We start from the raw sequence: 21,656 nt of genomic DNA, 5'->3' as shown, positions 1-21,656 counted from the left end.
GTGGTGCAGTTAGATAAATTTAGGCTGTGGCCTTAATTGTCTTATGAGGGTCCCCCTGCCGGGATGGTAACATGTATTACTTCACTTTCTAAAAAGTATGGTAATCCAGCCTGGTTATATTGGGGCCCCTCCTGTTTATTCTGCCGACTAGGGCCTTCAACCTCTGCCCCAAAATCCTACCCTGATGGCATTAATGTCCAGTAACATTCTTTGGCTTAACCTCAGCAGTAATGCAACAGGGAATTCTCTCCTCAACAGCTCTGATGTCTTAGGTTCAGAATCTGCTATGTCCTTTACTCCTGAGCCAGCATGCTCTTTGTCTTTGCCCCTCTTCTCAGGTCTTCTCCACTTCACATGGCCTGGAGGTGCACGTTCGCCGTTCACACAGTGGCACCAGACCCTTTGCTTGTGAAATATGTGGCAAGACATTTGGCCATGCAGTTAGCTTGGAGCAGCATAAAGCCGTGCACTCACAGGTGAGAGCGCCAGGGAAGGTGGCAAGGGGTTAGGAGTGTTGCAGAACAACCATTTTCATCAGACTTAGCAAGCATGACCAATGGCCAGGATGATAGGAATTGTTCAGCAACATCTAGAGGACTAAAGAGAGTAATGGATCCATGGGACTAGGAGTCTTCAGGCCAGGGAAGGTATGGGGGATGATCATGCACAGCTGGGGATTAATCCTGATTGCAGTCCTATGATCCTTAATCAATTGGAGCTGAAGTGGAAGGTGATCCACTAAAAAGCCAAAACAGTGATATTTAATAAGTGTTAGTTGCAGACCCCCCTGCTGAAAAAGTTACTGAAAACCACTTTCTATGGCAGAATTCCAAATAAATGTGGGCTCCATTGGAGCAGAAGGGTGGGATATAAATTTAATAAATAATAATAAAGGCTGGAATGTTTATATAATTCTTACTGCATAAGTACAGGGGTGTATGCATCCAGGGTTGTGGGGGGGGGGTTGTAGATCTGTTACTTTTTTGAGAACAGGGTCCCAGCCAGGTCCCTATGAATGAGCCAATCAGCATGAAAAGGGAGCATGTCAGCCATTGATAAGTGTTCTTGTCCTTTTGTGCTGATCGGAGCCAATCAGAGTGAAAGGAGCTGAGTCAACCATTAAGAAGACTCTTCTCAGTAGCTAACACACAGCCTTCCCTTTCACGCTGATTGACTCGGGGAATCTGTGCAGTGGAGTGTGGGCTTGGAAGATGACAGGCAGAGGATGGGAAACAAGGGAAAGTAGAAAGGGGGTGTGGCTATGAGGGGTCATCGCTGTGAAGGGAACTGGCACTTCTGAATTTGCCATGACACTACTGCATAAGTAGTTACATCAGTCCAGTAATGTGGAGAGTTTCCATGTGATCAGGCATTACCTGCAGTAAGAGGCTTGATTACTAATAATCTTATGTGGAAAGCCACCATGTGGATGTGGTTTTGGTGGCCCCCACATAGAAGAAAACCTTATGTTAAGTTCTTAGCTGTTCAGTGGCTGATACAGGAATTGAAAGGAGCAGGGTTACTACTCAGTGGCATGTCCAATTATGGTGAATCTTAACCCTATTATATGTAAAAATCTTCCTTCAACTTGTAAAGGCTGCAGGTAGAGTAACATGTCCTCTTTACCCATATGATAATTGCAGCTGCCATGTGATTGGATGGTGCTTGGTTGTGTGAAGCAGCTGTCACTGATAAGCAACTTTTTAACTGTGATAACTTTCTAATTGGCTGAAATTGGTCAGTTCTGTCAGAGCTAATTGTCTTTGGATCAGGGTGCAAATTAAGGAAAGACAAATGACTTCTCTTTAAATTAATGCAAGTGTATGATTTTATTGTTAACATTCTTCCAGATAAGTAATATGATTCCTGGGGAAGAATGGTTAATTTCAGGTGTTTGTGAGATACACTCTGGAGAGAATGCTCAAGTAATAATCAAGGGGAAATGATCCTTCTGAATGGCAGCCCATAAGGGGAGAATATAAAAGGAGAGAATATACTGCAGCTGTCTAGGGAAGATGCCTTCTTGATGTTATTACAGGTCTCAGAACATGGAAGTGAAATTTGCGGGTTTTGTGGTTTGGATGTAGAGTTGGAGAAGAGTAATATCACTGCAATAAATCAAAGTCAATTCCCCCTCCCCCTCCTGTGAATTAGCATTCTTGTCTCCCATTGTTCCCATATGTACCCTCCAAAAGCTTCACTCTTTCTTTTAAGGAGACATGTAGGAGAAGGGCCATAGCTCAGTGGCAGAGCACTAGCTTTGCATGCAGAAGGTTCCAGGTTTGGTCCCCGGCATCTCCTGAGAGGGCTGGGAGTATACCCTGCCTGAAACTCATGTCATTGGTTCATAACATCAGGAAAATGTACATGATAAAATAGAACATTTCAAGATAATCCACTAACAACTACAACACTTAACAAAATTTAAATAGTCATACAAATATTGGCTAATAAAAATATTTGATTTCATATAATATTTGTATGCCCCTTTTCCAGTGCTGAAGTCAAAGCAGCTGACAGTTAACAACAAAACATTAAAAACTAGCAAACAACATTTCCATCAATGGAATCATATAAAAAAACCCACAAGGGCATATAAGGAAGAAAAAACAGTGCAGTTCAATACAAATAATAATTCAAAAATAATTCAAATACATGGCACCTATTTTCCTTCTCCTAAAATCTAGATGCCATGGCAATCTAAAATCCAGATTGTGTTGCAGAAGAGGAAGAAAAAAGTGTCTGAGGTTGCATCCTCCCTCAAACCTGGGAAGCATCACATCTTCTGAGTCTTGTTTGAAACTGGTCTAAGGGAGAGTCAACTTCCCTCTCCTGGCCTTCTCCACCACCACTGTTGGAGAGGGGGGAAAAACATGTTTTTTTATTGGCTGCTCTTCCCCAATTTTTTTTTTGGCCACCATTTTTGCTGCCCTGATAAAGTGAATCAGAACCGAGCTGGGGAATCAGTGTGTGGAGTGAGCGGGGAGAAACCAGATTTCTGTAGCCTCTTGGCAAATGCAGTTAAGCTTCTGGGTTAGTCAGTTTCAACATCAGCTGGTATAGGTTTTCAAGGAAGAGGAGATGGCAAGCTTCGAGATGCTCAACTGCTAGCAGCACAGTCTAATCCTGAAAATCTAATATTAATACATATAAAGTAAGATTAAACAATCCACAAATAATGACTAACAAGAGAAATTCAATAACATAATCCAAATAGGAGCAAAAATACTACATCTAGCCAAAACCTAAATGTTGCTTCTAGTAATAACCCCTAAACAAGACTCCACCCTGATAGTCTCTCCAGTGTTAGCCAACATGGCCCCCTCCAGATGTTGTTGGCCAACAACTTCCATCTGAGTCAGCCAGCATGGGTGATGGGAGTTGAAATCCAACCTTATCTGACTGGAAATGGCACCTCAGTAAGCCAGGGTTCTGCTCTCCCAAGCCAAGCAGACATAAGACAGACAGAGAGCAGAAGCCGCGTCTTTCAGATCTCACTGCCAGATGTTTCTGCTTGGGTTATTTCATACAGGCCATTGTTCATCAATTCTAGAGTGCCTTGGACTGCTGATCTCCTAGCAGAGCCAATAATAGGTAGAGTATTGCCAATCAGCAGTAATGTCAGCTGGTACAGGCTATGCTCCTGTCATACCCACCCTCCACAACTTGGGGGTCCCAGCGTTAAAATGCTAAAGCAGAAGCTCCTGTACAAATTTGCCCCAAAACTATCAAGTGAACAGTTCCACTGTTTTCTATTATGCTTCTCATTCCCAGCCACTGTTTTCTATACAGATGTTAATCTGCAAGAAACTGCTGTGGTGGCAACTGCAATGTAGAAAGGACGTAAGCATGTCAGTGTCTTGGTATATTTAATAGGAGGAGTGTTCTTCTAGAAGAAGATGGAGTTTGTTAGTTTAGAACAGGAATGCTGAATTTGTCATCCTCCAGGTGTTGCTTGACTCCGGGTCCCATCAGGCCCAGCCAACTATAGTTGTAGTCTAGCAGCGCCTGTCTGAAGGGCCACTGGTACCTTACCCTTGGTTTATGAAAAAGGTGATTGTTTGGGGGGAGGTGTGATAGAGCTTTGCAATGTTATGAAAAATGTAGAATGAGTGAATAAAAGATTGTTACCTCTCATACTCCCTCAGACCATTACAGTCTGGGTCACCGATCCATTTAAAGTGATTGATGGTAGGTTTAGGGGAGGAAAAAGGCACAATTTCTTTGTAACCTTATAGCAGGGATGGGGAGCCCGTGACCCTCCATATGTTGTTGGAATTTAGCTCCCATCAGCCCCAGCCGGCATGGCTAATGGTAAGGGATGTTGCATTTTACAGCCCTGCAATATCTGAAAGGCCAGTTTCCTCATGATTTATAGCATTTCCCTCCCGAAGATGCATCGGTAGCCAGTAGTTGAAAATGGATTACACAAATTATGCACCGTAATCAGTGGCTATTAGTTAGAATGTCTAAAAATGGCATTTCTGTGCTCATAGGCAGTATATCTCTGGGTACTGGTGGCTAAGGTCTATATAATATAGACCAGAGATGGGATATCTTCAGAGGTTGTTGGACCCCAATTCCCATCAGCCCCAGGACAATAGTAAGGGATGACGGAAGTTGTAGTCCAACAACATTTGAGGGGCTATAAGTTCCTCATTCCTGATATAGACAAGCAATATAGGGTGGCTATTACAATCATTGCTTCTGAGCTTCCAGGGGCATCTGGTTATCTGATGCCGGCAGCTGAGTCTAATCTAGCTAGACCTTTGTTCTGAGTCATTAGATTCATTTTGAGGCATCGTATATACAGCCTAAAACCAGAGCTTGGAAAAGTTACTTTTTTGAACTACAACTCCCATCAGCCCAATCCAGCGGCCATGCTGGCTGGGGCTGATGGGAGTTGTAGTTTTAAAAAAGTAACTTTTCCAAGCTCTGCCTAAAACACACTGGAGTTTGACTATCCTCTTGGATTAGTACACATTTCTGTGCACCTTTCATAACCTTTCTGTGCATCAGGTTTCAGTGGGATCAGAGCCAATGAAGACAGGTACAGTCTGCCCAATCTGGCTTCACATGAGAAACTGCATCTGCAGGGAATTCTCCATGCAGTTATTAAATTTGCAAGAACACATAGTTCTATATATCATTTGTTGTTCAGGATGGGTACAGTAGGGCCCCACTCATATGGCAGGTTACGTTCCAGACCCCTACCGAAAAGCAAAACCCGCCAAAAAGTGGAACTCCTTCAATTAAATGGCGCTCGACGCTCCAAAAATGCTGTAAAAGTGGAACAAGCGCCATATGAGTGGGGCCTTACTCTAATTTTAGCTGCTGTATTAGCGGAATGCCGAAAAGTGGGCCGCCAAAAAGTGGGGCCCTACTGTACCTTGTGGCCCTCCAGATGTTGTTGGACTACAACTCCCATCAACCCTTGCCATTGGCTATGCTGGCTAAGACTGGTGGAAATTAGAGTCCAAACTCTGGAGGGCCACAAGTTTCTCATCTCACTCAGGGAGTGACTGAGCAGTGAGCACATAGATAGAGTGACACAGTGAAATGGAAAGAAGGAATGGGCCAAAGGAATTCCATCCAGGGACTGATTAACCCTCACAGCCTTTTTAGATTGTTTACCTTCAGGAATTTGTCATCATGATACAATTTTTGTAGAAAACTTTGTCATGGTGGGAAAACTTTCTCAATGACCTAGAATGTGTCCAGACCGTGATTCATCAGGCAGGTTGTGGCTCAATTCATTCCATTTTCAAAGGTTTTCCAGGACATTACACATCTTTCTTGATCAGTGATCACACCAAGAAACTTCTGTCTGAAAACCTATTCTATGAAGTTGCACGTCTCTTTTTTTGTCAGTAGTTGACTTTCTACTCACCTTTGTTATGTTGTGGACCCTTTGGTGACAGGGCTGGCCCTACCATCAGGCAGAGTACAATGACCACCTCAGGCAGCAGACACTGGTCTTGGAAGACAGTGCTGTGTACTGTATGTGTGCCATGCAGGTTGCCCTGAGTCACCTATAGTTAGCCTTTAGTCCTTTGGTGAGGTGGAGGACACGTCCTCGTGCCAGTGTTGAAGTAGTTAAGATCCAGCTGCCACTTTGGTCAAATTCTGTACATGGAATGGGGATGGTGCTATCTTGTCTTTTGCCTCAGGCAACAAAATGTCTTGAGGTGGCACTTTCTGGTGAAGATGAGCCAACAAATGCTTCAGATTCATGAATGTCTGCTGAAAATCTTTTTGTTTAGGCAAGCTGACCCAGAAAATACTATTTGATTATGTCTATTTGTTTTTAAAACTGTTGATTTTATCAGTATTTTGATAATTGTATTAAGTTCATGTGTTTTTTATGTCTGCTGATTTTTATTGGGATTTCCTGGTGAATATTCTACATTATTTTATGTAAACCACTTAGAAGTGTTTTTATTAAGCGGTATATAAATCTTGCTAAATAAATAAAAATCCATTATAAATGCTGTTAAATAAATAAAAAATATTTTTGTAAGCCACTTTGAGATCCTCTCAGGTCTATAAAATTTGTTGTTGTTGTTATGTGCCTTCAAGTCGACTATGACTTAAGGCAACCCTATGAATCAGCATCTGTCATGAACCACCCTGTTCAGATCTTGTAAGTTCAGGTCTGTGGCTACTCTAAATAAAGAAATAAGGTTGTGCAGCTGCCTAAAGTCTTTTTTTTTCTCGGCAGGAGCGCAGCTTTGACTGTAAGATCTGTGGCAAGAGCTTCAAGAGGTCCTCCACCTTATCCACTCACCTTCTCATCCACTCAGACACCCGGCCATATCCTTGTCAGTACTGTGGGAAGAGATTCCACCAGAAATCCGACATGAAGAAGCACACTTTCATCCACACAGGTGAGAGCACTACATTCTTCTTGGCACCTCAGCATCACAGGGGAAAAAATCCTTTTTTCCCCTGCTGTTGGGATGAACAGCTATCTATTCGTCTTGACGAACGGCCTCTTCCAGAGAGATGTAGTCCTGAAGGGTTTTGATTATATTTGTCTCTCTAAGGTGCAAGTAGTCAGCACAACAGGCCCTCTTCAGGTGTTACTTTAAAGCAGAGGTGGCAAACCTTTTTCAGCTTGAGGGCCACACTCCTTTCCGATCAACCATCTGAGGGCCATATGCCAGTGGTAGGCAGGGCCACAGGCAAAAGTGAGCAGAGCAATGAATGCAGATGTTACCTTTGTACAATGGCTTCTACACATACTCATATGTGTACATATCCTCCATCCAAACATGAAAGAGCCAACATCAGACTTGAAGCACACATGCCAGTCAGGAAGAAACATTAGGTGTACAAAGTGAGGGGTGTAACCCTGGGAAGAATTCTGAGGGCTAGAGAGCCACATTTGGCCTCAGGGCTTGCGGTTCCCTACTTCTGCTTTAAAGGGTCCATTAGCACACGAGGGAGAGCAACAGGGCTGAGCAAGCTAACTGCTGCAACTGCCTGCAGCTGGGAGACTTTTGTATCCATGGACGCTCCCCACGCCTTTTAGAAGCAATAATCAGACTTCTGAAATGCACAGGAAGTCTCCACCAATACAAAAGGCTCCTCACTGCGGGGAGTTGCTTTGCAGGCAACAGAAACGGTGACCAGGGGTGGGGGAAGCAGTGTCCCTTCCACCTGTCTGCAGTAGCACATGATGGCTGCAAGTGTGTGTGTGTGTATATGCATATATAATATTGGAGTCCATTTGGGAGGGTGGCGAGGACACCCTGGAAAGGCTAGCAGAAGGTATAACAAAAGGCTCAGCATGTCCACCCCCACCAGCCCAGGTGCCGTTTACACTGCATTCCACCTCCAGTTTTAAAAGTGAGCAGGGGAGAGGTGTGCAAGGGGAAAAAATGATCCATTTCCTCCACTCATTTTCATTTTGAAAGGCCACATTCATTTTGTTGTTCATTTGTTGCAATGATGTTCATTCCGTTGTATTGTTCTGGGTCATTGTTGGAAGAACGGTGGCTCTCACTGTGGTGACAACCTTTCCCCCCACCCCAGCAGCCACAATTATTTTCCCACAGTGTCCTAGAACACAGATGGGGAAACTTTGGCCACCCAGATGTTGTTGGATTGTAACTCCCATCATCCACTGAGTAGCGGTCACGCAGGCTGGGGCTCATAGGATTTGGAATTCACCAACATCTGGATTCCTGCCCTAAAGCAATATAAAGCTCTGCATTGTGCCCCCCCTCCTGAATGGTGTTAATGAAGACTTAATTGCCATGATTAGGACTAATGAGAAGTGCAGCCATTTGTCCCTCAATGAATGGGTCCAATTTTGGTTCCATTTTTCATTTGTTCTGAAACAAGGGCACACCCCTAGGATTGGGCATAAAGCGACGTTTGGGCCACACCGTTAAAGTGAAGAGAGAAAGCACACATCTTATTTCTACAAAGAGGACAAGAATTTTATTGGGGATGGCATTTCCCAGATAGTACACAGAGTAGCATTTCCCTTCAGTCAAGGGCCTTACGTTATGAAAAGGCCAAGTGTGATAAAGGTGCAAAAAAGACTCGGCTTGTTTTTTTTAAATTATTGATTTTTTTTTTGGTAACGCACCATACTTGTAACATATACTTATAAAACACTTCTACAGGAAGCTCAGGGGTTTACATGGAACTTCCACAAGTCCCCCATCCAGGCATTGATCAACTCCACACCTGCTGAGGTTCCAAAGCAATGCATCACCTGGTGCTTCCATATCATTTGCTAGGCCCAAACATAGTTTTATCGATAGTATTTATGCCATAACTGAAGTCCATACAAGGCAATCATTGTTTGAATAGGGTTCACTATGGGCTTTTCCACCAAGGTCTTTCTGTATGATGCTTTGTGGCACAATTATCTTACTGTGGCCTTAGCTTGAGCTGGAGAGATCCTGGTACATGGTTACAAAGGGTAACTGCACTGTACCCATCCCACGTCATCAATTTATAACAGGAGCAGCATCAATGGCAGCCTCATCTAGACAGGGCTGGCCCAAAACATGATGTTGCTTGAGGCAAAGGACAAGAAGGCACCCTCCTCATTCCATGTGTACAGAATTTGACTGGACTGACAAGTGAATCTTGCTTTCTTCAACCCTGGCAATAGGATAGCATCCTTTGCCTCACCAGAGGGCAATAGACTAGCTTTAGGGATGTGTGGCATATACAACACTGCGCTCCAGTGCTTTGCTGCTTCTCTCAGCTGTTCAGGATCTGCTGCCTGAGGTGGTTGCCTCACTCTGCATAATAGTAGTGCCACCCCTATCTTGCCACCCTGGGCTCCTGCTGGGAGGAAGGGTAGGATATAAATCAAATAATTAATAAATAAAATAAAATAAATAAATCAAACTGGAGGATGCAGATCTTGATATTTGCTCGAAAGTTATCTGCGTATTGAGCTTTTCCCATCAAATAATTTTCAGGCTATAACCAATGGCTGACAAAGGACCATGATCTCAAGTTTCATTGTCTGTTCCAATGAACACGGAAACTAATAAAATGCAAAATGAATAACTGACGAAAATTGCTAGGAGAAAACCAAACAAATTGCAGATTTTATTGGAGATTTTTTTCGCTGGGTATAGCAGCCTTCTGTCTTGGCTGAAATTAAAGTAAATTACAAAGATACCATAATAAATAACAACATAAGAAGAGTTTTGCTGGATCAGAGCAGAGGTCCATCTAGTTCGTCATCCTATTTCCCATAGTGGCCAACCAGATGCCTATGGGAAGCCCACAAGCAGAAGTACAATAGCCCTCTTCTGGCTTTTAGCAACTGATATTCAGAGGCATACTTCCTCTGATACTGGAGGCAACACATAACCATCGTGACTAGTAGCCATTGAGAGTTTTATTCTACATGAATTTGTTGCATTCCTTTTTAAAGCTGTCCAAGTTGGCAGCCAGTGGCCATCACTACATCTTGTGGTAGCCAATTCCACAGTTTAACTTCATTGGATCATCCCATGTTCCAGGACTTTGAGAGATGGAGAAAAGTGTCTCTCTATCCACTTTCTCCACACTTTGCATAATTTTATATACGTCTATCATGCCTCCCTTGCTCACCTTTTTTTCTAAGCTTAAAAGCCTCAAACATTGTAAAAAATTCCTCACAGAGGTGTTGTTCCAGCCCCCTGATTATTTTGGTTGCTCTTTTCCAGCTCTACAATATCCTTTTTGAGGTACAAGCAGTTGTACCATAGATGTGTATATAGGCATTATGATATTGGCAGCTTCATCCTATCCCAATGATTCTCAACATGGAATATGCCTTTTTCATAGCAGTGCCACCCCGGGTTGATGTTTATATTCTGCTGTCCACCACAGAATCTCTTTTCTAGCTAGTCAAGGCCAGTATAGACCTTATTAATGTATATGTGAAATTAGGATTTGTGCATGACTTTACACTTGTTAACATTACACTGTATTTGCCATTTTAATGCCCATTCACCCAGTTAGCAAGATCCTTTTGGTTGAAAGTTCTATGTTATTCTCTAGGGCTGGTGTGAAAAAGTGCTGCATATTATATCTTGCAAAAAGCAATTTGTTGTCGTTGCTGTTGTGATATTCCTAGTGGAGTCTGCTTGCAAAAGCATCACTGACCCCTAAAATGAATATTGCCCTTCTCCTCATTACTAACTCCACCTTCTCTACCCATGTCTGCCCCATGTTTTGACCTTTTGTTGATTTTAGAAACCAAGCACTTGTCACAGTTTTAATGTGAGGTGGTCTATTTTCAGTATGATGTCACTTATTTTGAGAGTGTCTTGATGGAAAATGTTGCTTAACAAAACCTCACAATGTCACTTAACAAAACCTCATAATGTCACAATGGCTGCACAATTTTCCCTTGGAAGCATGAGCATTCCCATTTTAGAGATGTGGAACAGGGCAGCGGTGGAGGCTGGTGGCTCTGATGTCAGTGGGGCAGTGAATCCTCTTCAGGTTTTAGTCCAAACTTCTAAAGATCTGCTCCTTGAAAGTTCAGACTATAACCCAGAGTGGATTCACTCCCCCACAGGCATCGGAGCCACCAGCCTCCACTGGGGGACAGTGAAGGAAAAAAGGCCCCCTGTGATGAGGGCAAGGGCAAAGCTGGGATTTTTAAACCAGATTCTTTCACTTCCCAAACATGCACACTGGCTTGATGCTCAGTGAGGGCCATGGTGTGTGCATGGTTGGGAGAAGAAATTATTTGTGCCATTGGAAAAAGAAAGAACAATCCAACTGCATTGGAACTGGGGCTACTGAAATTCCCCTTACAGAGCAGTGTGGAACAAGCCACATAGGGGAGAGTGGGGAAATCTTCTTTGGAAGCTTTCAAGGAAAGCCTGCCTAGAAGTTTGCCAGTGATGGTTTAGGGCAGAAAAAAGCTAACGTCCTAAGTGTGAGGACTGAAATCCTCACTGAGCTGGCTTAGGCTGCTTAGTGATCACAGCCTCCAGGCCCTGGCATCATTGCCGTTCCCGGAGTTATCTGAAAGGTCAATGTGAGGGCTGCCTTGTCACCTTCTTTTGACTGTGCCTGGAAAGAGCTGCTGGATCAGATATTTGACCTAAACCAGACCCATTAAAATCAGCACAAATTTTAACAAGGACCGTATCCTTAGTATTTATCCTGAGTGACCTACCCACATTGGATATCTGGTGGGGAGTGACAATTCATTTCCTGTTGGACTTTTCAAACTAGTTTGCTAAGGATGCTACATTGTTTAACTGCATGTCCATCTTCTCGTAATCCACAGGTGAGAAGCCCCACAAGTGTCAGGTGTGTGGCAAAGCTTTCAGCCAGAGTTCCAACCTCATCACCCATAGTCGGAAGCACACGGGCTTCAAGCCCTTTGGCTGTGATCTGTGTGGCAAAGGCTTCCAGAGAAAAGTGGATTTGCGGAGACACCGGGAGACACAACATGGTCTGAAATGAGAGTCATGCAGAATCTGGGGGAGGGGGGAACCCAACAAAAAAACCCAAACACTATGTCAACAGACTTCCTCTTCTTCCTGGTGAGCTGCCTTTTTCCTGCCCCTGCCTCTCTGGTATGACCCTTCAGTCCATTTCCTGCCATATTCTCACTAAAGAAGAAGTCAGTGCAGGCTGGCCACCATTTTGCAGAATTTCACCAAAAGGTCTTGGAATGAAAATGGGATGCCAAGGCTGAAGGAAGGTGGGGTGGAGCCCCTTTTTCTCTGTGTTCTCTTCTTTTAAAATTAAACACTGGGGGAAAAAACATATACACCCCACCACCTTGAAGCCCAATGTCTTTGTATAGATAAGCTACTGGTGTCCATGAACCAGAAAATCCTTTTTATTAAAAAAAGAAACCCACAAATTTCCCAGTTACCCTCTACTTCTTGGGAAACGTAAACTACATGAGTTTACACAGTAAACACACTGAACAGTTTGACAAAGGAGAGTGTGGCTATATTTGATTTTGTATCACTTAACAGTTACAACTGGTTTAAATCAACTATTTCCATCTGGGAACTAAAGGCCTTGCCTTTTTCAGAGTGAATGGAGCAAGTGGAGTTTAGGTTTGCTTCTGATTTTTGAATTTCCCTCTTCTCTTTATAATGCTGAAGTGGTCAGGCATGGTGCTAAATCGCGCAAATGGCAAAGAAGGTCCCAGGAGGACCATTGCCAATAGCGTCATTCAGTCTTGCGTTTGATCATTCACACATTGCAACATGTCTTTCTGACTCTGGCCATTTTCTGTCTGCTTGCCTACATTCTAAAGTCAGCCAAGGAAATCTAATATCAGAAGCAATATTCTGGATTTACTCACTCAGGCATTAATTATTTGCCAATTTCTAGCCTGAAGGGGACTCTTGGGCTTGGCATGGAGATATGCACTGGGGTAGTCCTCTCATTATAGTGCCGCAATGATAAGAGAAGGTGTGAAGCTCTGTAAGGGCATGGCAAAGCCTTCAGCCACAGCTGTGGCCTCAACTGCCACAGTTCACAAGTACATTGGATTCAAATGGGCATGGCAATGAATTATGGACTTTTTGAACTTCTCTTTGACAACCAATCATTAAACCAGGAATGGAGAGCCTGTGGCCCTCCAGATGTTGCTGGCTTACAATCCCATCATCCCTGGCCATGGATTGTCCTGGCTGGGGCTGATGAGAGTGAGTCCAACCACATTGGGAAGGCCACAGGTTCCATGCTATGTTAAAGCATAGGGCTAATCACTAGGGTGGATTAAGTGAGTAGAACACTTCTCAGTCTTTGATGGGAGTTGGGGAAAAAGAAGCTTAATAGACTCCTCAAAATTCTGTACTGCAGAAGATCCTATTTACCAACTTCCTAAGATTGCTCCCAGTCAGCTGGTCCTAGACTCCAAGTTTAGGAGTGTTGGTTGGTAGCCTGGGCTCACCCAAGGCATTTTTTTCAGCTGAGGGAAAGAACTCCTTGACTACCTCAGTCAAGCATCATATAGACTTGAGTCCTGGCCTAAACCTGGTTGAGACTGCCTTAATGAGTTGGAGGCCAGCATTAAATTGCTGAGCAGATCCCAGCATTTCCCATGTGCTCCATGCTCTGTTTCATAAACATGTCTTCTCCAAATTTTAGCTTTCATTGCACACTCAGGCCGTGTATTAAACTTCAGGAGCCCCTTCAGTCCACGGATTTACAATTTTTAGGACAACCCGATGCTCCTCCTATCCAAGAGTTTCAATTTATCTAGTTATGTCCAGGTTGTTATGTGGCGCATGCATGGCTTTTACTTTGCATCCATTTGGAAGAGCTGGTAAGGAAGAGCATTATTACTAAAAACGGTTAGGTTTGCCCATGGGTCAAAAAAATGGGATAAGGACAGATTTTCCTTCCTAAATGTAATTGGCATTCTATAATTAGCTAACCAGTGGGTGAGAAATCGCTGAGGAGCTCCTGATACTCTGACATGAATATTTGGGTTATTTGTTCTCAAATGGTTTTGTGCTTGGAAAAACCCATAAATTGGTATAAGTGTGTTAAAATATGAATTTGCCTTAACTAAGCCTGTGCATACCTCATGGGGGGGGAATAATCTGTTTTTACTTTATAGATAGGATTGTAAATGCCTTTATTTAGATTTTTCAGTGTGTCTTATGTTCATTGATGCATATTTATTGGAATAATGTTTTAAATTAATAAAGTACTGAGGATCCTCAGAAGTAGTATTTATTTCAACAGGAAGTATTAACCAAACCAGGACAGTGATCCTAAATGTACTTACTTGGAAATCAGGTCCACAAATCAATGGGCTTATTCCCCCAGTGATGTAGGAGTTAGCATGTTCTTTGTATGTGTAGGATGTGCACAGTTTATGTGCATGGCAGTATCATGATCATGCATAGCTCTCCAGTTAGAATCAAGGTGTGATTTGTATCTCAAGGGGTGTTTAATCCTGGGCTCAGATTGAAAACATGTATATAATTTTCACACAAATCAGTAACAAATCTTGCATAAGCTTGAACAAAAACAGGAAAACCAAGCACTTTCTGGTACATCAAGATGGAGGAGACATGGCCCAAATCGGCCAAAATGGTGTCACTTTAAGGCCACACTTTGCAATGTATATTCATCAGTCTGTGCAGCCCAAATATGCCAGGATATTGTCAAGCATATAAAGGTATGGGCAGTTGCTCTCCAAACAATCTGACTCCCCCATAGAGGTGCCCTCCCCAGTGTACTCACTGCCTTGACCATTTATATTCCATATGGTACAAAAAATCTTGACTGAATAGGACTATAGGTAGGCTAATTCTTTTTCTTTTTTAAAAGTGACCCAGGGTGCAATCCGATAGATACCCATTCAGAAGCAACTCCCATTGAGGTTAATAGGCACTCCCTCTCTGGTAAACTGGAATAGGATTGCAGCCTTAATCTCCTTCACAAGCAGTGTGCATGTATCCTACATGGCAATTACACAGACCGAAAGAGCATGTGGAGGAAGATGTTTTGGGATGTTAACAGGATGATGTAGCTTTGTGAATGAGAAAAGAAACATAAAGCACAGGATTCAGAAAAGGACTTGATTTACACACACATACACTGACTTTCTTTGCTTTACATGTGGAAAGCTCAGAGAAATTAATGCTGTGTTATTGATGGCTGGGGAAATCACATTCAAGAGGAGACTGCCAAGCTCAGGCATGGGAAACTGTGGCCCTCCAGAAGTTCTTGGTCTACAACACCCATATCCCTGACTATTGGCCATGCTGGCTGCAGCTGATGCGAGTTGGAATTCAACAATGTCTGGAAGGCCACAGGTTTCCCACCGCTAAGCTAGCTAGTTTTAGTTCTCGTTCCTAGCAGAAGCTTCTTTCCCTTTTTTTAACTTCCAGTTGTTTTTTAAAATAGTTATGAGGAATGATAAGCAATTCAGCACCGTAAATCTCTTTGTTGATCCATTTCACTAGGAGAGTATGATTATTCCACCATGCTCCTTGGTGATGTGTTTCATTCTTATGATAGATTATAGGCACCTGGCTGTAAGTACTGAACTGGGGTTCAGTTTGCTTAGACCAGAGATAGTGAGGAGGAAATCAAGTGTCAAGTAGAAACCACTAGGGACTGTGCAACACCAGGGAGTAAGTAGGGCTGCAAACCTATACCCACTTTCCTGGCAGGTAGACCCTGATGAGTAAAATAGGAGTTTATTTATTTAAGTTAACATTGATGCCCCACTCTTTAGACAGAAAAAGGCACCCAGACTTGCTTAGAAAGATCAACTTGCTTAGAAAGACAAGCCCTGCCTGATTTATAATCCAAACGACATGATGACATATGAGGAAAATGGGCTGGGGGGGGGAGAAAAAGCAAGTCTAGGCATCACTTCTAGTTCAAGGTAACAAAATGATACAGTTCTGTCTTTGCAGATTCTGGCTGTCTTTGAAAACAACCCTCTCCCCATGCCATGGCCTGCTCACAGGGCTGGCTCCAGCTTTAAGTGAAATGAGGCAGCCAGCTCAGGTGGTGGGTACTGGTGGAATGAGGAAGTAGCCGTGAGGTGTTGGAGGGCCTGTTCTTCACCCTTCAGAAGGGCCGTAGCTCAGTGGTAGAGTATCTGCTTTGCATGCAGAAGGTCCCAGGTTCAATTCCCAACACCTCCAGGTAAGGCTGGGAGAGAACCCTGTCTAAAATCTTGGAGAGCTGCTTCCAGTCAGTGTAGACAATACTGAGTTAGATGGACCAATGGTCTGACTCTGTAAGGGCTCATCCAAACTTACATTGATAATCCACATTTTCCATATTTGCTTTGTAATCAGAGAGTCCTCACCTCGGCTGTTTGTTCACTGTTTTCAATATTAACAAATCTGCAGTTTTCACACCCAGACGTGAAACACATTCATTTCGGCTTTTCTCAACGCTCCACCTGTCACTCCGCCCATATGAGCCAGTTGATCAGCAAAATATGACTTGTGCTACCCCCGTGTTGTGCTGAATCTACATTTCAATGCGCATGTGCAGATTTGCGCATGCGCTATTGGCTGGCAAGGAGAGAAGGGGCTTGGGAAATGACAGGGAAACACCCCTGGACCGCCCCTGGAATGACCATTTAAGTAAAGTCCGTGGCATTGCATCCGAGCTCCATGAAGGTAATGCAATTGATTTCTGCTTTAGAAAAGCAAATCGATTTTTCCAAGGAATCGCAAATGTGGCTTTTTGAGCACAAAAATCCACAACACCTTGCAACATCGTATGGACCACAGAGAATTAATCGCTACACAAAGCAATTACATTGCGGATTATACAGTAGTTTGGACGGGGCCTAAGGTAGCTTCCTGCGCTCCTACTGGTGGAGAATGCTGTCCTACCACACAGCTCTTTCCTCAGACAGCTGACCTGACGGTTGTTGTAATCCTTCCAAGAGGGGCCTAATGGAGTTGTCCTCCTTCCTTGTCAATGTCGGTGGTGGTTCTAGCTGCTTTGTCCTAGGCAAGGAACAACCCCTCTCCAGAAGCACTCTCCCCCTCAGATCAAATCTGAAGCAGAACAGGGAACAACCCCAGGGCAAAGAAAACAGGGCTGCTTGGCCACACAGTTCTCATCTCAGACATAATCTAAGTATTCAGATATAGAACTGCACTGTGGGAGATGGAATATTTGACTGCTCCAGCTAGCCTGTCAGGGGGACCTAAGTCAAGTCTACCCCCCTCCTTCCATTACATGCTAGTGCAAGGAGGTGGTTCTGGTACAACAAAGTGTTCAGTCGTGAACTTCCGAGGCATTCTGAAGTCATTCAGTTCCAGGAGGGCTGTAGCACATGATTCCTCTGAACATATCGATTGGACTTCAGAACATTTTCCACACAGAATTTTTTCCAGGTCTTGGAACTCTTCAATCAGCAAATCCACAAACCACTCAGCTGTACTACTTGTAACTCTGACAGATCTATCCACAACAGTCTGCATGTAAAATTAAAGTAATTATTAGGGACAGTATGGATAGTCAACTCAAAGGAAAATGTAACAAAATCATATTGAATCTGCCATACTGTTCCTTTCCCAGGCTAATTCTGCACTTCCACTTGTGTCCTAAGGCACTGGATGACATAGAGCTCCCTTTGAAGATTATGCCTGCCTTATTCTATAGTGATTTGGGATGAAAAGTGATGGCCACAGCATTACTGCTAAAAATAATTTTAAAATACAGCTCCATATCTACTTGGCAGGTTTCAGTTGCCTGCAAGCTCTGGCTACATGATTTGTCAGAACGTACCAAGCTCCTAACAGAAAAGTGTAGCGATGAAGGATGGACATATCTGACAGTCTCCATTTGTCTCAGTTTCTCATTTTTCCAGTCTTTAGTTCAATTCTTCACTTTTGCAATTAAAAAAAAAAACCCTCATGAAAATTCATCAGCATTTTAATGTAATTTATCCTAATACATCAATATTTTTATGCAATTTTGCCTTATTTTTGCAAGCAATTTTCCCTAATATGCATTTTATATGTAATTTTTCACTAATACATACACTTTCCCCTATTATATACATTTTTGCATGCATTATTGGATTGGAGAACTGTATCACATAATTTGGAGAAGTGCAAATTTCAAAGGATAGCTGTGTTTCGGTTCACATTGTTCGAAAAGTGCAAATTAAGTAGGTTCACTTAAAAGCCAAACCAAGCCAAATTCCTCCATCCCAAAGTGGATTCAGGTCACTGCGTGACCAGAGCCTACAGTTCAGCTCCCTTCCCCAATACAAAGGTCCATGATGCAAGACATTTATTTCGCATGGTTATCTTTCAAAGCAATGATCATAGCACATCACTTTTTTCACCCCAATAACTCTTTGGGATATAGTTTACTGGGTCATCTCTGATTACTTATTAAATGTACTGGCCTTTCATTTCAAGTGGAAATACCATGGTGGTTCACAAACAAAACATAAACACCATAAACACCAGATGAAATTTATCTGCACAGTGCCATTTTAGACAGGCAGGTCATTAATGTTTCTAAATTCTCCAAATGGTATAAGCTCTATATAGATGACCATCATAGAGCTGCATACCTGACCCAGCCTTTAAATCTAAAACTTAGGCAAGCATTTACAGCGCTTCGTTTCCAAACTATGCCGAACGCTGTGCTGGATGGTCGTTACACACAGACCCCTTGGTCCCAGCGTCTTTGCATATGTGGTGTCTTGGAGGTTGAAGATCTGCCTCATTATCTACTGTTCTGCCCTTTATACTCCTGTCCCCGAGCTAAATACTTGAATTGTTTGTTGGCCCGTTTGTGCCCGGACCAGATTCTCCAAATCATCTCTTATCTTATGTCTGATTTAGACATTTTTGTAACATATAGGGTTGCCCTTTTTGCACTCGCAGCCCGAAAGCTACGTGCGAAATACATCTCCGATCATGCGATAAACTGTCAGGGGGATGCCCTATGGTAACAGTCTGTAAGTGTTAACAGGGTTTTAATCATTTAATAGTGGGCCTTTAGCTGGGAAGCACAATAGTCTGTTGTGACTTTCAGGTTTTAGTTGGTATGTATCCAATGAATGAATATTAATTTAATTTTAACTGTAACTTGTGTACTGAAATGCTGCATGCGTTATCTGTTGTGCGATGGCCTATGGCTAAGCAATAAAGTTATACATACATACAAACAAAACAGCAAAATATCACATAAAACCAACTCAATCAAACAATGTTAAAATATAAGTCACAACAAAATGACATTAAAATATAAGTCACAGTAACCAGGAATAATGGTTTGGTATTAATGGTCAAGGAAATGACACTTGGCTGGCCACTGCTACAGGCAAAAATAAGACACAAATAGTCATTTAAAAGTAAAATGTTAACACTTAAAAAAAAAAGTGGGAATATCATAATAATCTAACCTGCTAAGAATCAGAACAGGTTATTGAGACTGTTACAGTGTGAAATTTGAAGATTGCAGATATCTTCTTTAACATTATTACTTGGCGGTATTAAAAATGCATTGCGTATATTATGTGACTCATTATTCATGAAGCAAGTTCCATACCTTTTGTCTGCAGAGTAACTGAAGGAAAAGGTAATAGGAGACACCGCAGTGAACACCTTTGTGCCTCTCGCTGAATTTTTAATAACACCTCTAGCTAGCCAGTTGGTGAAGCTCTGTGGCCACACAAGAGTGGAAAGGCAGAGCTATCTCAGAAAGACTAACCTTTTCAGCAGCTAATTTGAGCTTGTGTTCATTCATGCCAGCGGTGATTAAATTACCTATCAAGTGTGCTGAGCTATCATGATTCAGGGCATGGGAGGTGGATTTCATCTGATTGATTTAAAATATACGAGAAGGGATGGGGCAGGGGTGGAAGAAATGAGCTGAGAAAAAGAACTGACAACAAAGAAACACCCCACCCCTCTGCTTGCTGCTGTTATTGTTTGCTTTTGGCAGAAAATGGAATTATTTTTTTAAAAAATGTTAGGGTTTTTAAACCATCATTTTTCTTCTACACTTCCTCCAATTTACTCAGGGTGGCATATATGCCTCTTGCCCCTGCCCCCCCTTTACCCTCAGAACAACCCTGCGAGGAAGGTTAATTTGGGCTGAGCGATTAGGTTAGACTGACTGTCCCAGGGACACCCAGTGAGCTTCATTGTTGAGTGAGGATCTGAATCCAGGTCTCCTTGCTCAGTGGTACAATTAGATGATTTTAGGGGAGGAGGGCTCTTTAGAGGGTAATATGCATGTTACTTTCCTTACTTCAAAATATGGTAAGTCAGCCTTCTTACATAGGGGGGCTCTCCTGTTCATTCTGCTAGGGGAAGGCCTGGGTGTCTGCCTCAAAGGCCTGCCCTGAGTGCACCACTGCCCTGGTTCCAGTCCAGCATTTCATCTTGGGGGCACGGAACCTGTGACTCTCCAAATGTTGTTGGACTACAACTCCCAACATCTCTGACCGTTGGCTGGGGCTGATGGGAGCTAGCATCCAACACCATCTTAAGGGTGGTGATGTCTATTCAGAGAAGCTTGAGTCTTGCCCAAGATCAGCTTCAGGTGTGTGTGTGGGGGGGCTTGCAAAGTGCCCTGTGATGAGTCCCTGCCTACTGTCTTGGCTAGGGTTGGCCTTCCTTTAGGCAGAGCGAGGTGGCTACATCAGGCGGCAGCTGTTGAGCAGTGGGAAGCAGAGACAAGGTGATGGAGGACGGAGTGGTGTATCTGTGTGGCACACAGATTGCCCTACACCTCCTTAGCTAGCCTGCTGCCCTCTGGTATGATGGAGCGAGGACACAGCCACAGTTCAAGTAAGATTCTACTGCCAATTCAGTCTGCTTCTGAGCATGGAATGGGCAAGTGTGTGTGATCTTCTCCTTTGCCACAGGCAGCAAAGGTCCTGCTCCTGGCCATGGGCACTTCTGATAGCAGCAGTTGGATATAGGAAGCCATCTGCCATTTTAATTTCCTGCTGGGAGGAAGGCAGTATATATATAAAATAATAAACAAAAAAATAAAAAAAAGCCACACAGCGATACTTTGTCAGGTGTTTTGTGGCATTGTGGGGAAATCAAGATGGTGGGCTGCTTCCACAGCCAGTGCTACCAAAGCCAGTGTGCAGGGTACCAGGCTGGCAAATGGACCCTTCTGAGTTCTCCTTTGTTGCTCAAGGATGTGGGTGCTGCCATCAGCCTTGGGCTCGGTGGCTGGGCAAGAACACCAGAGGTTAAGTCTCCATCTCACTTGTGTCCCTTCTATTTCTTCCCATTCAAATGTTATATAAAGTCCCCTTAACTCTTGGCACTGGGTTGTCCCCAGACCCTGCTGACAAAGATCTTGTAAGGGATTGCAATGTGTCTGTACAAGCCCTCCTCCATGCACCCCTGACTTGTCATAATGGTGTGTATGTTGCTAGCAAGAGAGAAATCTCCAGTCCAAACTAGATGAGACACCTGGAGACAGGTGATCAGTCTTCCAACAGTTGTGGCTTTTTAAATTATTATTATTGAAATGCACCTGCAGGGGACTGAGAATCTGATAAGAGCACCAGTGTGAGAGGAAGAGAAGGTGCTGAACCCCCATCCCTTCAAGCCATTTTTCCAATCAAATTTGAGCCCTCCCAGCTGGCTTCCAAACCATGGGGCAAAGAAACAGAAACTCTTCATTTCCATTCTTCCCTCCCCTTTTTTCCTTTAAAAAAAAAA

The 21,656-nt window shown here is 43.2% G+C and overlaps 1 protein-coding gene across 3 annotated transcripts in view; it reads left to right on the top strand.

Annotated features, from left to right (window-relative positions):
* The window catches only part of GFI1 (growth factor independent 1 transcriptional repressor), a 36,755-nt gene extending 22,588 nt beyond the window's left edge, over nt 1-14,167 (top strand). For all 3 annotated transcript variants that reach the window (XM_061633673.1, XM_061633671.1, XM_061633672.1), the window contains 3 exons: nt 339-476; nt 6,722-6,887; nt 11,771-14,167. In XM_061633673.1, coding sequence (XP_061489657.1) covers nt 339-476; nt 6,722-6,887; nt 11,771-11,949 — 483 coding nt within the window. In that variant the 3' untranslated portion in view covers nt 11,950-14,167. The remainder of the gene's footprint in view (nt 1-338; nt 477-6,721; nt 6,888-11,770) is intronic.
* The last annotated feature ends 7,489 nt before the right edge of the window (nt 14,168-21,656 follow it).

The sequence above is a fragment of the Rhineura floridana genome, chromosome 6 (genome assembly GCF_030035675.1).
Source record: "Rhineura floridana isolate rRhiFlo1 chromosome 6, rRhiFlo1.hap2, whole genome shotgun sequence".
Lineage (NCBI taxonomy): Eukaryota > Metazoa > Chordata > Lepidosauria > Squamata > Rhineuridae > Rhineura > Rhineura floridana.
The sequence above is the reverse complement of the archived record's forward strand: the minus strand, read 5'-3'. Positions and strand labels throughout refer to the sequence as shown.